The sequence below is a fragment of the Diabrotica virgifera genome, chromosome 5 (assembly GCF_917563875.1).
Source record: "Diabrotica virgifera virgifera chromosome 5, PGI_DIABVI_V3a".
NCBI classification, from domain to species: Eukaryota; Metazoa; Arthropoda; class Insecta; order Coleoptera; family Chrysomelidae; genus Diabrotica; species Diabrotica virgifera.
In genome coordinates, this window is record NC_065447.1 from 82,516,935 (window position 1) to 82,535,003 (window position 18,069).

General features: G+C 32.8%; 1 protein-coding gene across 5 annotated transcripts in view; it reads left to right on the plus strand.

The window, feature by feature from the left end:
* The window catches only part of LOC114332976 (zinc finger protein 239-like), a 61,782-nt gene that overhangs the window by 2,235 nt on the left and 41,478 nt on the right, over nucleotides 1–18,069 (plus strand). The window contains exon 2 of one of the 5 annotated variants that reach the window (XM_050650200.1): nucleotides 560–641. The exons of 3 other annotated variants lie outside the window; for them this stretch is intronic. In XM_050650200.1, the coding sequence (XP_050506157.1) occupies nucleotides 608–641 (34 nt within the window). In that variant the 5' untranslated portion in view covers nucleotides 560–607. Of the gene's footprint in view, nucleotides 1–499; nucleotides 642–18,069 lie in introns of all 5 variants that reach the window. One more of the 5 variants, XM_050650199.1, reaches the window with a different exon arrangement.

Sequence of the window (18,069 nt, forward strand, 5' to 3'; positions counted from 1 at the left end):
CGATATGGCGTTATAGTTCAAAACTGTGTGAATATTATTGTCCGTAATTAGCTTTTATTAATTAAAGTAATGGAAGAAATAACTGAACAAGTTGAAAAAGCATGTTCTAGTAAAAGAAGGAAAAGGAAAAGTCATTAAATTCACCTGTAGTTATATCCAAAATTCGCTAATTCCATGCTATCTCCACTGGTTAGTTTCAAAACCTGCTAAATCCACTTTTTTATACATACTTAAATAAACTTTTATCTTTTGTTTTATTAACCAAGTTACGTAAATCAGGGTTATCAAGAAATCAGAATTACATTCCGTAATGGAATAATTTCAATTAATTTGGACAGGTGCTGTGAAAGATTAAATACAGTTTTTTGTTTTTACTGAAAATATGTTGCGTGTGGAGTTAGCGGATATTGGAATTATACAACTCATATATACAGTTGTACTTTTGCTTGTCTTCTTATTACTTTATTTTCTTCCTCTGCCATGAAATGACCTACATTAGCAAGTATAATTTCTGACAACAAACTGTTTCTGGATAGTCGTTCACAATTGGGTCTTGTAGGATTCTTGGTTTGATCTTTGAAGCCGATATACCCTCTCCTTGGACGTTATGTTCGATCAGCGGTACTTCCATTTTCATAAAGGTAACTGGTATGTAAGACTTAAAATCTAATTATGACATTTTGGTTTTATTTATCATGTTATAATATAATATAATATCGATGGCTTAGTGTGAAAACCTCGTATCTCACTAAATTACAATTTTACAGGAGAGGCAAAAAACTGATTTTCTGCATAATATAACCTAAAAACAAAAATTACTGTTACATATTTTTAATTCGAGCACATTGAAACAAATATCTGATATTGGCCTAGAGCTAAAAGTGTTAAATGTTGCTATTAAATTGGAAATACAAATATTAACTATGAAAAACACGTAAATATCCTTGCAGTATATAGAGCCTTTGCCCAAGTAACTAGGATAACCTCGTATATCTTGATATACATGTTTTTCATGTTAAATGAGGTTGTGTTTATTATTATTTACGAGGTTTTCATTTTTCATAGCTTATTGCACACCTCCAAATACTAGGTTGATACAGTACAAATCTTTTGATTTAAGGTTCATAAAATGTTTCTGTATGCAGGACTACCTTTTACTGTTCACAAAAAACATTTCTCAAAGTCAAATCTCTCAAACAAATACTCCAAATTAAGTACCAAAGTCTTGGTTATAAATACAGTGGAACCCCGTTAACTCGGATTAATCGGGACCGCGGCCGATCCGGGTTATCGAAAATTCGGGTTAGCCGGAGAAAATGGTAAAAATTATTAAAATATGGTATGCTTACAGATAAACTCCGTTATAATTGGCACACAGACACTTGTAAACCACGTTCGCGTTCCACACATACAAAGCGTCGTCGAGAGTCTCATTTTTAGCTTTCTTAGCTTTGCACCGATTGTCCAAACTGTCTTTTGTTATCATTTTGAAACAAAAACAACATTTTAAGTTTTATTGCCATTACGTAGACAAAAAATCATGCAAACACAACAAAATCTGAATATATTTACGCGGAACGAACAATTAGACTTTACTACACACACACAATACCGTCTCGCAACGAGAACGAACTTATGTTATTTAATAAGAGTGAAGACTAAGCCCATTGTTTGAAAAATAATTTTTTAATAGTCTTTTCTAAACAATGCTAGACAGTTTCAAGTAAATAAAGGATACTACAGATGCCTATTGGTTTCGATAACACGAGAATGAGCGTTGTCTGCCATGCCAGTTATTTTTACTAAGGTATATTATGTATCAAATTACACAAATACGCATTATCTCTCATTGTATAATGTGTTTGACATTGAAAATTGAAACGAATGAACTACATAGGAATTCGCTAAAACGACAAATTTTTACGAAGAAAGTTTATTATGATAAATAAAATTAGCCTGAAAAATATAAGATATTATAGTATTCGAACAATATGTTTATAAGGAAAGATAAAAGAAAATATTTTAAGATGTTGAAAAGAAATTGGAAAATCCAGCATAAAGGACATACATTTTTATTGTTGTAATGTTTGTCTGATAAAAATCGGTCCTGGTTAGCCGGACTTCCGGGTTATCGTGGGCCAACTTATCGGGGTTCCACTGTATATGTGATATTCACACTAAATCAAGAGAGCAATTGATATAAGTGGTTTCTTTTTTCGGCTGTAGAAAATAGTCTAGTGTATTTGGATTTTTTTAAATCGTGAGCTACAAGGTTTTCAAACTAAAACCACCAAAATGTCATTTTCGAAAAAAAAATGAGATACGAGGTTTTCACACTAAGCCATCAATGTAAGATATATTATAATATAATTCCATGCATTGACAATAACACTATCAATCACATTTATAAAAAGGGCCACCACTATTTCTTTCCTTTTACCTTTATTTTGTAAGTAGATATGCCATTATCATGCAAATCAACATCACCCATCCACCCATATGTTGATTATACGCAGCTATAAATTTTGGCCGAGGTGGACTTTCTTTTTTATTCTGTTATGTCTTTTTGCACCTGCGAGGGGTTCATTGGTACAATTATTTGTTGCAACTGTCCCTACAGAATTGTCATTCCATCTAACTAACAATACACTTTGTTCAGTATCGTAAGAAAAACTGTAAGTGCCACGATCTTTTCTCTATATTTTTTACACTTTCCATTGTACTACTACAAATACGGTTTTCTCCAATTGTTCCAGTAGCGTAATATCTTTTTTCTTTTAGCAAACCGAATACCTTGTAAGATGAGAAAGAGTTATCAAAGTACCATTAAGCACTTTCTTTCTATATTGATTGTGATAAAACTGAGTTCCTTAAATACGATTATTATTATTATGATGTTAATAGGGCTAATTATATTTTAATAAACCAATTTTTAGCTAATGTAAACTGGGACAACTTACTCGACAATATTTCAGATGTTAATAAAGTAATATCCTATTTTTATGATATTTTGTACTGTTGCATAGATTTATTTGTACCAAAACAAAAATGTAAAAATGCTATTCTGAGAAAAAAAGTAGCTCATAAAAAATTCGAACAAATTAATAATTTTTCTGACTATAAATTATTCTCAGACATTCGTAGAGAATGCAAAGTCTTAGCTGAGCAATGTAAAAGTCAAACCATAAAAACTTTGGAACAAAACATGACTAATTCCAAAGAATTCTGGAGTTATGTACACAGTAAAAATAAACATTATGACTTACCAAACAACATGACCTATGACAACAATGAGTCAAACAATCCATCAGAAATTTCAAATTTTTTTAAACAGCATTTCTCTAAGTCATATGTAGATAACAATAACTATGACATTCCAAGCTTTGATTATAATAAAACAATTAGTTTAAGCAGCTGTGATATTAGTCTAATATATATTTTTAATAAGTTAGAAAAATTAAATCTAAAACTTAGTAGTGGCCCTGATGAAATTTCACCCTATTTTGTACATAAAAGTCGTTTGGTTCTGTCTCCTGTATTACTAAAAATTTTTCGTTTATCATTAAGCACTGGCACTTTCCCAGAAGAGTGGAAAAAAAGTTATATTATTTCTCCTATTTTTAAGAATGGTAGTAAAACATGTATAGAAAATTACAGACCCATTTCCAAAATTTCTATTTTTGCAAAGATTTTTGAGTCAATTATTGCTTCAAAAATATTTTTTTCAAGTAAAAGTTTAATTATTCCTGAACAACATGGCTTTATGCCGGGTAGGTCTACAACCACAAATCTAGTAATCCTAGAAGAATTCATTTTGGATGCCTTTGGGAAGGGGGCTCAAGTTGATGTGATCTGTACCGACTTCTCAGAGGCATTCGATCGGGTTAACATCAAGATTCTTATAAAAAAAACTAGAAGCACCAGGAATTCATGGATTCCTACTTGAGTGGTTGGAGAGCTACCTAACAGAGAGGCTTCAGGTTGTCAAAGTCAAGAACTGCCTTTCTGAAGAGATTTTGGTTAGGTCTGGCGTCCCACAGGGTGGTCATTTATCGACTATTCTTTTTATTTGTTTCATAAATGATATTTTAGAAATCTTTGAAAATTGTGTTATTTTGTTATATGCTGATGATTTGAAAATTTTTAGAATTATTAAGGATGTTAGAGACTGTGTAAAAATGCAAAAAGATGTAAACAATTTCTCACAATGGTGTACAAAGAATGACCTTTCACTTAATATCGATAAATGTAAAATAATGCGCTTTTTTAGAAACTCACAACCTATATGTTTTAATTACTCTATAAATAATATATTACTGGAACCAACAAACACTTTCAAAGATTTAGGTGTATTTTTTGATCCCACTTTATGTTTCAAAAATCACTATAATTTTATTTGTAATAAAACTTTTAAATTACTTGGATTTTTGAAAAGAACCTTGTCAGAATTCAATAATGTGGATTGTTTTAAAAGTGTGTATTGTTCTATGGTTAGATCAGTTCTAGAATATTCTAGCACTACTTGGTCTCCTTTATATAAATGTCATATTGAAAGCATTGAGAAGGTTCAGAAAAAATTTCTACGCTTTGTAGGCTATAAATTAGGGATTTCTTCAGAAGATATAGTGTATTGTGACATTGTAAAATTACTTAATATACCAACATTAGAAAATCGTCGTTTAATGCTAGATTTGGTTTTTTTTTCAAGATTGTAAACGGAATGATAGATTCGCCTCAAATTTTGCAGAGAATAGGTCTTAGGGTTCCTCAAAGGTGCACAAGATCTAAGGACGTTTTTCACTTAGAATTCCAACAAACAAACTATTGTCTAAATAGACCTATAAGACGAATGTGTCAATCTGGAAATGGTTTAGATGTAGACTTTTTTTCTAGCTCTCTGAATAGTTTTCGAAAAAAGCTGAAAAAATCTTTTTAAAATACAATGTAGGCTGTCACTGTGAACTGTCATTTAGCTATTTATTCTATTTATTTGTCTTGTGTAAATTGTATGTAATTGTTATTGAGTTCTAAAACTGTTAAACATGAAATATTTAATGATTGTAATTATTGTAATTGGTATAACCGTAAATAAACTATTTATTTATTTATTTATCAAAAGGTATGTGATGGTTAGATTTTCGCTGAATATTTGACAACAAATCTAGCACAACGATTTCTCCTTTGCCAATTCTCCAATCATTTCTCCAATTCGTTTTTATAAGATTTTGTTTTTCCATCCTAAGGTAAACCTTTGAATAAATAACCATTTGAACTAGATAGAGACCATAGTTTGAACCAAAACCTAATTGGTTTTCCTTTTATGTACGTCTATATCATCCAAAATATGGCACCATTTCCTCATCTATTGATAGATTATGAGAAACTTTTTACTTTTTTCTCTTGAATTATTATACAAAAGCGCAAATTGTAAATTATTATCAAAATCCGTCAGCGCTAAGTTAGTCAGTCGACTCAGCGGCTCTTCTTACGGGAAATCCCAACGTCCCGTAAACGCAACATTATTGAAATCGATTAGGTATGCAAAAATCAAAACAGATTTTTGAAATTTGATACATCAATATAAATTGATAATTTTAGAAATATATTTTTACGTTTAGTATAGAAATTACATCGACAAATATATGAAAAAAGAGTTTTCGATTTTTTCAATATTCATTAAATTAAAATATATATATATATATATATATATATATATATATATATATATATATATATATATATATATATATAGCGTTTTAATTATTTCAAAATATTTTATTAGATTTGTACTTTATGTTCTATTCTAAATAAAATGTAGCAATAAAAATGTTATTCCAAGTAGTGATACATTAAAAAAAATAAATTAAAAATGTTGCGTATACGCAACGTTGGGAACTAATGGGTTAAAGAAGTTGAACAATAATTATACCAATAATTCGCTATAATTCGTCGCCTTAATACTATAACTTGATAACTCGAAATTAGTAGTTTTGAGATAAACGAGTTTAAAGATTTTAAAGATATTTGTGCTGCTACCATGATGTTGGTAAATACGGAATTCACTCTGCGGCTCTAAAATACTGTTCCTTAACTTTTTGGCAACTGATCTATTTAGGAATACGGTGCAAATTTGTTTTCCAATATAGAAAAAACCATGAAAAATTAAAGTTATCAACTTTTAGCACTACCATAATGTTAACATTAGGTAATGTCGCATGTTGTGCCAGTTGCATATAAGGAAGCTCGCATACCAAAAGCGATATCCGATCGATATATGTAACACGCAACATCCCATATAGTCCAGACTGTATCGTCGCCCCCGTTAGGTAAATTATTTCGATCCGTCTTTTTTTGCACAAACGTTTTTACTTAAATAAAGGTCCTTATAACAAATACACGGTGCCGGGAGGTGCCGCGGTCGGATAATTGTTTAAACATTTTTTTAAACAAATTTAAAAAATCAATTTTTTCACTTCGTACCAATTTTTTTAGATTCTTTGGGACATTATGAGCAAAAAAATCTCTTATGATTTTTCTCTAGAATTAATTATTGTTGTCGAGTTATACGCGATTTAAAATTTGAAAAACGCGAAAATAGTTATTTTCAAGGCTTTAACTCTGTTAAAAATTATTATTATGAAAGTCGGAAAGTGACTAAATCAAAGTTTAAAGCCCCCTTACATGATCCTGAAGAAATTTGTGACATTAATGTATTAAAAAGCTGTTATTTTTAATTATTAACAATGAGCGCTAACAGCGTTTTGAGGCGGCCATCAATGTGGCTGCGAGTAAGATGCACCATTGGACTGCCGGAATGGTGCATCTCTTTTGCACTCACATTGACAGCCGCCTAAATACGCTTTCAGCGCTCATTGTTAATAATTAAAAATAACAACTTAGTAATAAATTAATGACACAAATTTTTTCAGGATCATGTAGGGGGACTTTAAACTTTTATTTTTTCACTTTCTAACTTTCATAGTAATAATTTTTTCCGAAAATCGGTCAGAAATTTAGATATTTTTGAAAGAAACGTTCGATATTTCCTTATACTTAGCCATTGCCTGGAAATGAAAAATAACTGTACGGAAATGTTATTTTCCACCCACCTCTACCGAAAGTATACTTTTCCGGACCTGATTGTTGGGAGCAAAGTTGTACTTTTCCTCCCTAGGGAGGAAAAGTAAAAGTGACGTCATGTATTTCATTCATGAAATATAACTTATTGACGCCCTGTGCAATATCTTTTTTTTACTTAAGTATCTATACATTTTAACGTTTATTTATAAAACACCCAGTAGTTTGCAGAATGGTAAAAAACAGTAAATTGTTATTTTGATTTAACAATGTTTACATTACTAATTTGACTTATATTTGACAGTTGACAGTTATATTGTACCTACTTGTTAGTTTTAGTTTTAATAAATTTTGTTGGTTAGTTACATAAATAAATTAAGTAAAAATGAAAAAATTACTTGTACTTTGAGGAAGGTGGAAAAACCATATGTATCACATGGGAGTAAAGTGCCTTTTCCTCCCTTGAATGATTATTGCCCTCCGCTACGCGTCGGGCAGTAAACTTCATTCTCGGGAGGAAAAGTAGCACTTTCCTCCCTTGTTATACAAATAGCTATTCCTTACTATACATAAGGAATAGTATATTGTACAACAGGGAGAAATATGTCATTTTCTCATGTGTTGTATACTGTACTTTTTCTATGGATGCGGTTGTGTCATGACGTCATGAGTTTAAACTTCAAAATTGAATAATTTAGGTGCTTTTACGTATATTATATACATAAATTGAAATAAAATACATATACATGTAGTTATTTAATATTCTTAAAATTTATATACTTACCTTATTTATTTAAAATTCTAATTAACAGTTATTTTCGAACAGTTTTGAAAGGTAATTCCTGGTAAGTTTTGCTCCAACACATTTTATTTGACAATATTAAATTGTGCTTGTATTGTGCATGTTACCATGGAAACGGCGATCATATATCGTCGCCTTAGTACTATAACTTAATAACTCCAAAATTGATGTTTTTGAGATAACTAGTTCACAAGATGTATTTTATTTGCCTCCATATTGTGTAAAAACTTGATAGCTCGCTCCAAACGGGTTAAGTATTTATTTATGATTGACGAAAGTTAATAAAACTCAAATGCCCCTAACATTCAGTGCTAAAAGTTGACAAAGATAAGTTATCAAGCTATTATTTAATCGAAATAATCGTTAATACGACATACACTGAATGCTATAACTAGATAACTCGAGTTATCTAGTTGTAGCACATATTTTTTCTGAAACCATTGAGCTTACCACATAATTGCTATCTGTTTATTCGGTTCATTTTAATGCAAGAATTGTTAGCAGATCTGGTAACCCCCATGACAGGGGGCTAATTTTCAACAAAATAATGTATAAAATATTAGTTGTGTTAAAAAGTTCACTTATATGCAACTTGACACAACATGCGACATTACCAAATGTTAACATTATGGTAGTGCTAAAAGTTGATAACTTTAATTTTTCATGGTTTTTTCCATATTGGAAAACAAATTTGCACCGTATTCCTAAATAGATCAGTTGCCAAAAAGTTAAGGAACAGTATTTGAGAGCCGCAGAGGGAATTCCGTATTTACCAACATCATGGTAGCAGCACAAATATCTTTAAAATCTTTAAACTCGTTTATCTCAAAACTACTAATTTCGTGTTATCAAGTTATAGTATTAAGACGACGATATGGAAAACCGTACGAGAACCCGTGAGAAAAAATATTTCCCACTGCAATGGCCGACTTTTCTCACTGCATGAGAAATTGTTCGTTTTGAATGTATGTAAGTAGTGAGAGAAGTTGCACATTGTATAACATCCATAGAAAAATATTTTTTCCTTAGAGCAGATTCAGAACAAATTTATTATAAGTACTGTCAAAAATAAGCAAATACGTCAAATTTGACAATTCAATATTTTTGTTTCTATAGTTACGAAACATGTACTTGGTGGCATCACGAATATTTGAGTCAGAATATGTCTATTTGAAAATTTTAACATATTTATTTTAATATAATTTAAATGTTAGATTTTCGAAAAAATAGTATGTACACCTTGCAGGAAAAGCAACATTCCCGGACTCTGTATTCCCTTGTCTCGGCTTGCGCCTCGACAGCAATCTTTACATCGTCCGGGAATGTTAAGCTTTTCCTACTAGGTACACAATGTACTATTAACCGAGTTATTAAGCCTTAAAAATGGCCATTTTCTCTCGTTTTTTAACTTTTAAATCGCGTATAACTCGACAACAATCAATTTTAGAGAAAAATACAACCGACCTTTTTTGCTTATAATGACCCAAAGAGTCTAAAAAAATTATACCTACGAAGTGAAAAAATTGATTTTTTGAATTTGTTTTAAAAAATTATTTAAACAATTTTCCGACCGCGCCACTTCCCGCCACCCTGTGGATTTGTTATAAGGACCTGTTTTTGAGTAGGTTTGTACAAAAAAAACGAATCGGAATAATTTACCTCACGGGGACGATGACACAGTCTGGTCTAGTATGTTTCAACGGTTAACAGGCATCCCTTGAACGCACTTAAACTAAAATTCCTAGAATTCCGATGCAACGGCGGCGATCGGATTCTCAAGAAAAGGGCAGTAAAGAGTGCCCAGATGTGCAAATGTGTGTGGAATTAGGGCGTAGAATATAATTAGGGATAATAGGATAAATTTATTTAAGTTTTGAGATAATAATACGTTTATTTAATTCAATTTTTTACAATGATTTGTTTACTTACAAAATAAACGTAAAAAAGTCTTAAAAGGATAAACGTGCTTGTTGACTTATCTATCTAATGTTTACAGATTAATACCTATTTACAGTTTTTTGACAAATCATTTTTTTAGAGATTCTAACTATGTTCGACCGCAGACGTTCGGATACAATTAGCGTCTCTTTGCAAAGACAATGGCGTCGACTTTGCAAAGTAACAAGACACTTACTCAACACACACACACACACTACACATTACATCTGAGTTAGTGATAAGTTATCCAATTACGTGGCTAAAGGTTCTAGTTCTAAATCAAGGCCAGAATCAGAGAAAAAAAAACATGTTATTTTCTAGTATAATTTAAATTTATTAAATTGTTACACAGATCCCATTTTTCTTTAGTCCAAGTAGTAAATAATTTTATATGTTCATAATAACATAATCTAAATCTTTCTACTTAACGGTGCAAGGTGTTTAAAAACTACATTTCATGTATCTATATCATATACAAATCGTCTCCACTCTTGTTTATTCTTAGCCCTTCGCTTCGCTTCAGTCCCAGTTGTGTTCTTCTCTTACAATGCTGTTTCTTATTCTATCGCGTCTTGTAATTCCTTTTACTTTTCTTGGGTACTTCATGTCCATTGAGTTTATTCTACTTTTCGATGATTGTGTTAGCACCCAGCTGTCATTACCATAGGTAAGGATTGGCCTGAAGATCGTTTTATATACCTCTATCATTGTCCTCATCTTGCCTCATCCTTGCCTCATCCTGCTGCTTACTCCTTTTTTCCAATGAATGCTCTGTTTAAGCTGTAGTAGATTCTGAACGGCATGGTTATCCTTTCGTTGACTTCTTCTTCTTCTGATCTTCCTCCATTTTATATTTTCACACCCAGGTATTTATATGTTGTTACTTGTTCTAATTTCTGGTTATTTATCTCTGTATTTACTTGTTTATCCTCATTTCCCATGACCATTATCGTTGTTTTCTCCATGTTTATGTTCATATTTCTTTCTTTAATAATATAAAAAAAACAATTTTTATATAAATAAAAATTTGTGATATTTTTAAAGTTAATGCTGACGGTAAAATATTGCAAAACCTATAAATTTGTAAAGAACCCTTTAAAATAACATGAAAATCTGGCATAGACATATGTAAGTAGGTAGCATGTGGGGCGAGTTTCATCCCTTCCCGAGGGTGAAAATTATACGTTCAAAATAAGGCCGGAAATGGATAAACTACGTAATTTTAAGCAATTTTTGTTCTATAGCATTTTTTCACTAAGTTAAAACTTTTCGAGTTTTTGAGAGTAAATATGTTCATTAAAAAAAAAACACATTTTTATACGGTTTCTTGCAAATAACTCAAAAAGTAAGTAATTTTATAAAAAAAACACTCCTAGCAAAAATGTTCATGTCTGTTCATGTAAAACAATTGCTGGACTATGAATAATGTTAAATGCATTCAGTGGGTGCGTCATCGACGCATTTTTCTTTCTTTTCTCTGACATCTTCTTAAAAATTGCCAAGCTACAATAACATCTTTTTCGCTTGAAGACATTTTTCAAATACTGCTTGATATTCGGAAGTTCCAAAATTGGCACGCTCCTGTATTCTACATAATGGGGGCTATGCTGTATCCTTTACGTAAAGTGATTACGTACATGTGTAAAGTTCAGAATTACGTACATCAGATTACAGTCGTCAAAACATAAGTGTATAAAGTGGTATGCTGTATCAAAAAAATTAGGGTAAAGCGGGGGAATTACGGCCAGTGGGGTAATCCCGGCCGGCAATTATTCCGAGTCTAACCGTATATAACCGAGCGGCGTGTTCATTGCTAGCTTGGTTTCAAGGACAACAGATGCAGTCTTCAGCTTAATCCCGACTTGTGTGTATGTACCGATCGTTATCGTAAACAAACGTGTTTTGCTCGTGTCGCTATAAGGAACTGGCATTATCAAACGTAAGTATTGACGATTTGGTTACTAGCAATTGATGAACTAATACGTAAATTCATAGATTACTAAGTATATTTCAATAATTGTAATATATTTTGTACGTATAGTTATGAGAAAAAATACCAGCACAAATAAATTACCTTATGTCATTTTGGGGTTATACCGGCCACAGTAAATGGGGTAATACCGGCCACATGGGCTGTGGCCGGTATTTCCCCACATATAAAAAATGTCACAACTATTAGGTAATCTACTTTTTTGTTATTTGCAGATACCACGGTATTATAAAAGAAAAACGGAAAAAGCTTCCTGGTCGAAGGAGCATTGGCAAGGAGCACTACGTGCTATCCAAAATGGTATGTCCGTGAGACAAGCAGCAGTGAGATTTGGGATACCAAGATCAACTATACAAGACCGAATGAAGAATGACGCCGTTAATTCTGGACCTTCATTGGGACGTAAGCCAGTCTTTTCAAAAGAAGCCGAGATTGAACTGGCCAACCAAATTAAAAAGCTGGCTAAACATTTTTATGGCTTAACACCCATTCAAGTTCGGAGATGTGCATATGACTATGCACAATCCAACAATATCAGTGTCCCATTCAATAAAGAAAAACAATTGGCTGGCAAGGACTGGGCCGCTGGATTCACGTCTAGACACAATATTACCTTAAGAAAACCCGAAGGAACCAGTATCAACCGAATTAAGGCATTTAATCGTCAAGAGGTAACAATTTTTTTCGATAATTTATCTAAACTCATGGAAAAATTTAACTTTCCACCTAATAAAATATACAACTGTGACGAAACTGGCGTTACCACGGTGCAGCGCCCACCAAAAATATTCACAGAACGAGGGCAGAAACGGGTCGGTTTCGTCACAAGCTGGGAGCGGGGAAAAAACACTACATGTGTGCTTTAAATGCTTCGGGTACTTACATTCCACCCATGTTCATATTTGCTCGCCAAAGGATGGCAGTACATCTTCAGCGAAATGGTCCTCCAGGTGCCATCTACGGTTGCTCAAAAAATGGATGGATCACAGAAGATGTATTTATTATGTGGCTAAGACATTTCCAGTTATTCGTAAAATGTTCCAAAGAAGATCCCGTTCTTTTGATTATGGATAATCATATTACTCACTGCACATTATCAGCGTACAATTTTTGCAAAGAAAATGGGATTATAGCTTTGACAATTCCTCCACACTCATCCCACCGCCTTCAGCCCTTGGATGTGATCTTCTATGCACCCTTGAAGGCAGCTTTTAATTCGGAATGTTCCAAATTCTTGACGAGTCATCCTGGGGAAAAAATTAATCCTGGGGATATTGCCGAGTTATTTAACATGGCGTTCAGTAGAGTAGCTACTCCGGAAAAGGCCATTAAAGGCTTTAAAGAGACAGGATTATTTCCCTTCAACCCCGATTTATTTTCCAACGAAGACTTTGCTCCCGCAGAAGCCCTAGAGCTTGAATTTGTTGAGCCACTATGTGAACCTCAAAAAGAAAATGAGGCTAGAACTCCTGAGAAACAGATTGTTCGAGATGAAAGTCAGGAACTGGTCAGAAGTTTTACTTTTAACGACATCATTCCTATTCCGTCTTGCTCGAATGCAAATCCAAAACCAAAAAGAAATGTCAAAAAACAACATTCCATTATTTTCACCTCAACGCCGCTAAAAGAAGAGTTGGAAAGGAAATACAAGAATAAACAAGATAAGATAATGAGAGAAAAAGTTGATAAAGTTAAAAAAAATGGATGACGGAAGAAACGGGTTCAACAATGCTGAAACAGAAACCAGATCGCAAAAAAAAGCTGTTAGTTATAAAGAATTTGAGGGAGAAGACTATGAAGAAGACAATGACGATGATAGAGACTTAGATATCAACGAAGACATATGTATATTGTGCGGAGAATTTGGAAAAAATAATGCAATTTGGTTAAGATGTGTAATGTGCGGACAGTGGGCCCATAAGGCATGTACAGGCACAACAAAAGAAAAAAGGTTTATTTGCGATTTTTGTATGTGAAGACGGCTGGCATTACCCCGCCAAGCTGGGTAATACCGGCCACGGACACTTTTTATAAAATATTTTTTTGAAAATATGTGTTACACATTAAAAAATATTTTTCATTAAAATTACATTGAGAAATATGTGTTCTTATTATTTCTTCATTTTCCCTGTTGCAACTCACTTAAATAACTAACAACTTGATATTTTGCTTAGGGGGCCGCCATTCCCCCGCTTTACCCTACGTATCATGTTATTTAGGGACGTGTTCTCAGACCTCCTGAAATTTCAGGAGACCTACTGATGGCGACCCTCGCCTACTGATCTACTGATGGCGTCCTTAAACCTCCTGATGAAGTGATGAAATTCTGAAAATCATCTGGTTTTGTTCCAACTCGATACAAAACCGTTCTTGAATGATTACAAGGATGCGCAGTAACGAAAAATGTGTTACTGCGCAGCATTACTTGTCATTGCGCATGCGCGTAACGATTCAAGAACGGTTTTGTATGGAGTTTTAATTTTTCAGAATTTTATCCTATTTTATTTTTTTTATTTTTATGCTTTAGCCGCCATATAGCGTTGCCACAGCCGTCCCTTACAGATTTTATAGAGTTGCATGCCTACCTATAAACGTAAAAATACTCCACCAACTGATTCTACTGATTTTTCGTGGCGACATCTAGTTGCCAATCTATAAACGTAAAGACTGAAACTACAGAATTCTACCAATTTTTGAGGCGAGCGAGTCTCCTGAAATCTCCTGATCGTTCGTGGCGACACCTCCTGATCCTCAAAAAAGTCATCTGGGAATTAGGGTTCTGTCGTTCTGTCATGTCCTGACTGTCAGTTAATTCATGTTAACCCAACTTTTTGCTTGTTTTTAAGTTTAATGTTTATATTTTGAAAAGATGAATTTTGTAAATCGGTTATTTATGTACTTAAATGCTGTGGCAGAAAGACATAATTTAAATCTAGAGTGACTTCAGTTACGAGATGGATTAGGAGACAACCAGTAATCCGTTTTTATGAGATATTTCAGTGCCAAAAACTATTACTGTGATGTAAAATTAAATAAAACATTGTAATTACTACTAGATTAACATTCTTATATTTATTATGTTTAGTGATAATGTTTAAAATTTAATGGACTAAGCTCATGTTGTAAGTTTTTATGCTTCTTTAATACAATGCTTTTTTGTCTTAATTTCATTGTATTTACTGAGAAAAGAATTATAAATTTATTTTAGACTTGATGAAACAAATAAATTTTGCGAAAGCTTGATATTAATACATTCACTGACACAACTGCATATGAAGTCACTCCTTAAGAAGATGTGACTACATGTGAAGTGTGTCCGTTAATGTGTCTACAGAGTTTTTTTTTTTATTCTGCCCCTTAACTTAATGACTGCAACCTCAAAATACAGATAACAGACTAAGAATTCAGCTTTTTCACCCATTTAGTGAAGATGTTTTGTTTACAAATCAACATTATCAGTTTATCTACATTTCTGTATGCTATACCGCTATACCTACTAGAGGTGTATGCTAGCTTGGGAAAAGATCACTACAGGAGCAATGCAACCAATTTGTGACAATAATGTTAGAAGACCTAACGATTCCAGAGCAACAACTAACACATCCAAGGAGGAAGCTACAGCTACCTGAGGAAAGGAATGCGGAATGTTTCAAACAATCAATGTTTAGAGTTTTTCAAATAAGGAAAGGTTAACGCAGACCTATTCTAACTTGGCTATACTGTACTGATGATAGCTAATGAGTCAGAGACATGTGTCTGTCTTCACATAGTATATCTTAAACATACTGTATTTTTTCCATCCTTGTTGTGAGACGTGCTGATATATACTTCCTACTTGATTTTACTGTCAACTCGCACTGACCATGAGGAAGTGGTTCAAGCACTTCAAAAAATAAAGGAATCAGAGGATATTACTGGGGAAATGTGGAAGCCATTAGGAGAAGCAGGAATAAGTTGGCTAATACGTTTATTTAATAGAATTATGGAAGTTGGACAAATGCTGAATGAATGGAGAAGCAGTATATTTGTACCCGTTTATAAAAACAAAAAAAAATTCAATAATGAACAAACTACAGAGTCATAAAACTACTTAGACACTTTATGAAAATATGGGAGAGGCACAGTAAGTACTCAGTTCTTATTTATACTCCTTAGTTTTGGATTAGTAAACAAGGGAACTGCATAGACCTGGATAATGCCTACCAAAAAAAAGTTGATTAATAGCTAGCTGAAAATTATTTGTTAATAGATTAACAGTGTCTAGTCAGACAAACTTTGATGTATGGGAACAGGGGAAGTATTAATTGTGGAATAAGTTAAAAATTTGGAACGTCAGACTTTGAAAACATTCCATGTATTTTGTCAGACAGAACTTCCAATTGGTTTATTTCCATTTCATTACTCTCATGCAAAAATCAGACTGGTGTTTATAACCAACTGGGCATTTTAATGAGTGGAACAAGAGGAACATGTCAAATGACAGGAATCATGTTGGTTAGTAATATCAGTCTGCTTTTTGCATGAGAGTTTAATGAAAAGGTAACAAATCAATTGGATGTTCTGTCTGACAAAATACACGGGAGTTTTAGTAATCTACGTTCCAAATTTTTAAACTGTTCCACAATTAAAACTTCCAGTGTTTGCGTACATCAAAGTTTGTCTGACTAGACACCGTTAAGCTATAGGGCTTTTCATTCACAGTCATTTGTTTCGAGCTTCTGTCATATTCCGTATAATCCGTGTATAGGGCTTTTCATCGATTGTCATTTGTTTCGAGCTTCTGTCATGTGTCATATTATATTAATATATCTACGTCATATGTCTTTGGTTTGTATCATTGGTATATGCCAATAACGTATGACGTAGATATATTAATATTATGTGACACATGACAGAAGCTCGAAACAAATGACTGTGAATGAAAAGCCCTATATTAATATTATATAACATATGACAGGAACTCGAAACAATTGACAATTGATGAAAAGCCCTATTAGCAAATTTTCAGCTTGCTATTAATCAACTTTTTTTTGGTACGTGGGATCCAGGCCTAGCAGGGTAAGGGTGCACTCACTAAGGAGACCAAAGGATGGTATCCTCTCCTAGAACAGAGTATCCTACTACTCTTCATTTTCGTGAACGATCTCATCGCATTTAACACAATGCATCGGGCGATCCATGATATGGTACGAGGGATACCAGGGAGCGAGGGTCGGCCCCTCGTTGTGAGCACAACTTTACATTTCCTGGTACTTACTGTATCCTGATGATGTAGTGTTAGTAGGAAATAGTGAAAGCTACTTAGAACAAAAACAAAAATTCATTTTATGATATAATATATTGAAGTACTAAACAACTAAAAAATCACTTAAAAATTAAACACTAAACCAATTAAACTAAAAATCAAATAAAGTCTATCACACAAACAACTTGGTTTCACAAATAAAAATAACAATATTTATTAATATAACATAAACATTTTCACATAACCAAACTAAACGGCAAGTAATTTTTGTTTAGAAAGTTTAAAATTACGTTTACGCCTGCGTTTACCTAAAAGAAATTACATACGAAGGTAGGCAACCCCTTGGATATCATTGATACAGCATACCGATTTTACACACAAGATTACAGCCTGTAATTCGAGTTTACCGTACGTAATCAGTTTACGTAAATGATACAGCATAGCCCCCATAGATAAAATGTGTTATGGGACGTTATCTCTGTTGAGTATAAACAGATGTACGCTATTATGAACTGTGCAACATTTTACCTATGAATTTTATTGTATGTGTTGCATTTGGTCTGAGAGCTTCCTAAGTGAACTTTTTACACAACTAATATTTTAAAAATTTTGTTGAAAATTAGCCCTCTGTCATGGGGGTTGCCAGATCTGCTAACAATTCTCGAATTCTTACATTAAAATGAACCGAATAAACAGATACAGTATTTCTCATGATCATCTTTCAGTGCGTCACAGTTTTTCGATTTCTTTCTAACGCATTAAATTGTATGTGACAGAAAAAAAGGCACGTCGGTGATTACATTTCGTCGGTGACATTTTTATAACATTTATTCTAGTTGTCGATAGATGGCGCCATAGTAAAAAAATAATTTTTTATTAATTAGATAATAATATTACAAATATAATCTGTATAATTTATAAGACTATACAAATAAAAGAAAATACCATTTTATAAATGCAAGAAACACATTTGATTTGTTTTTATTCCAAATTGAAAATAAAATGTGACAACTGTCA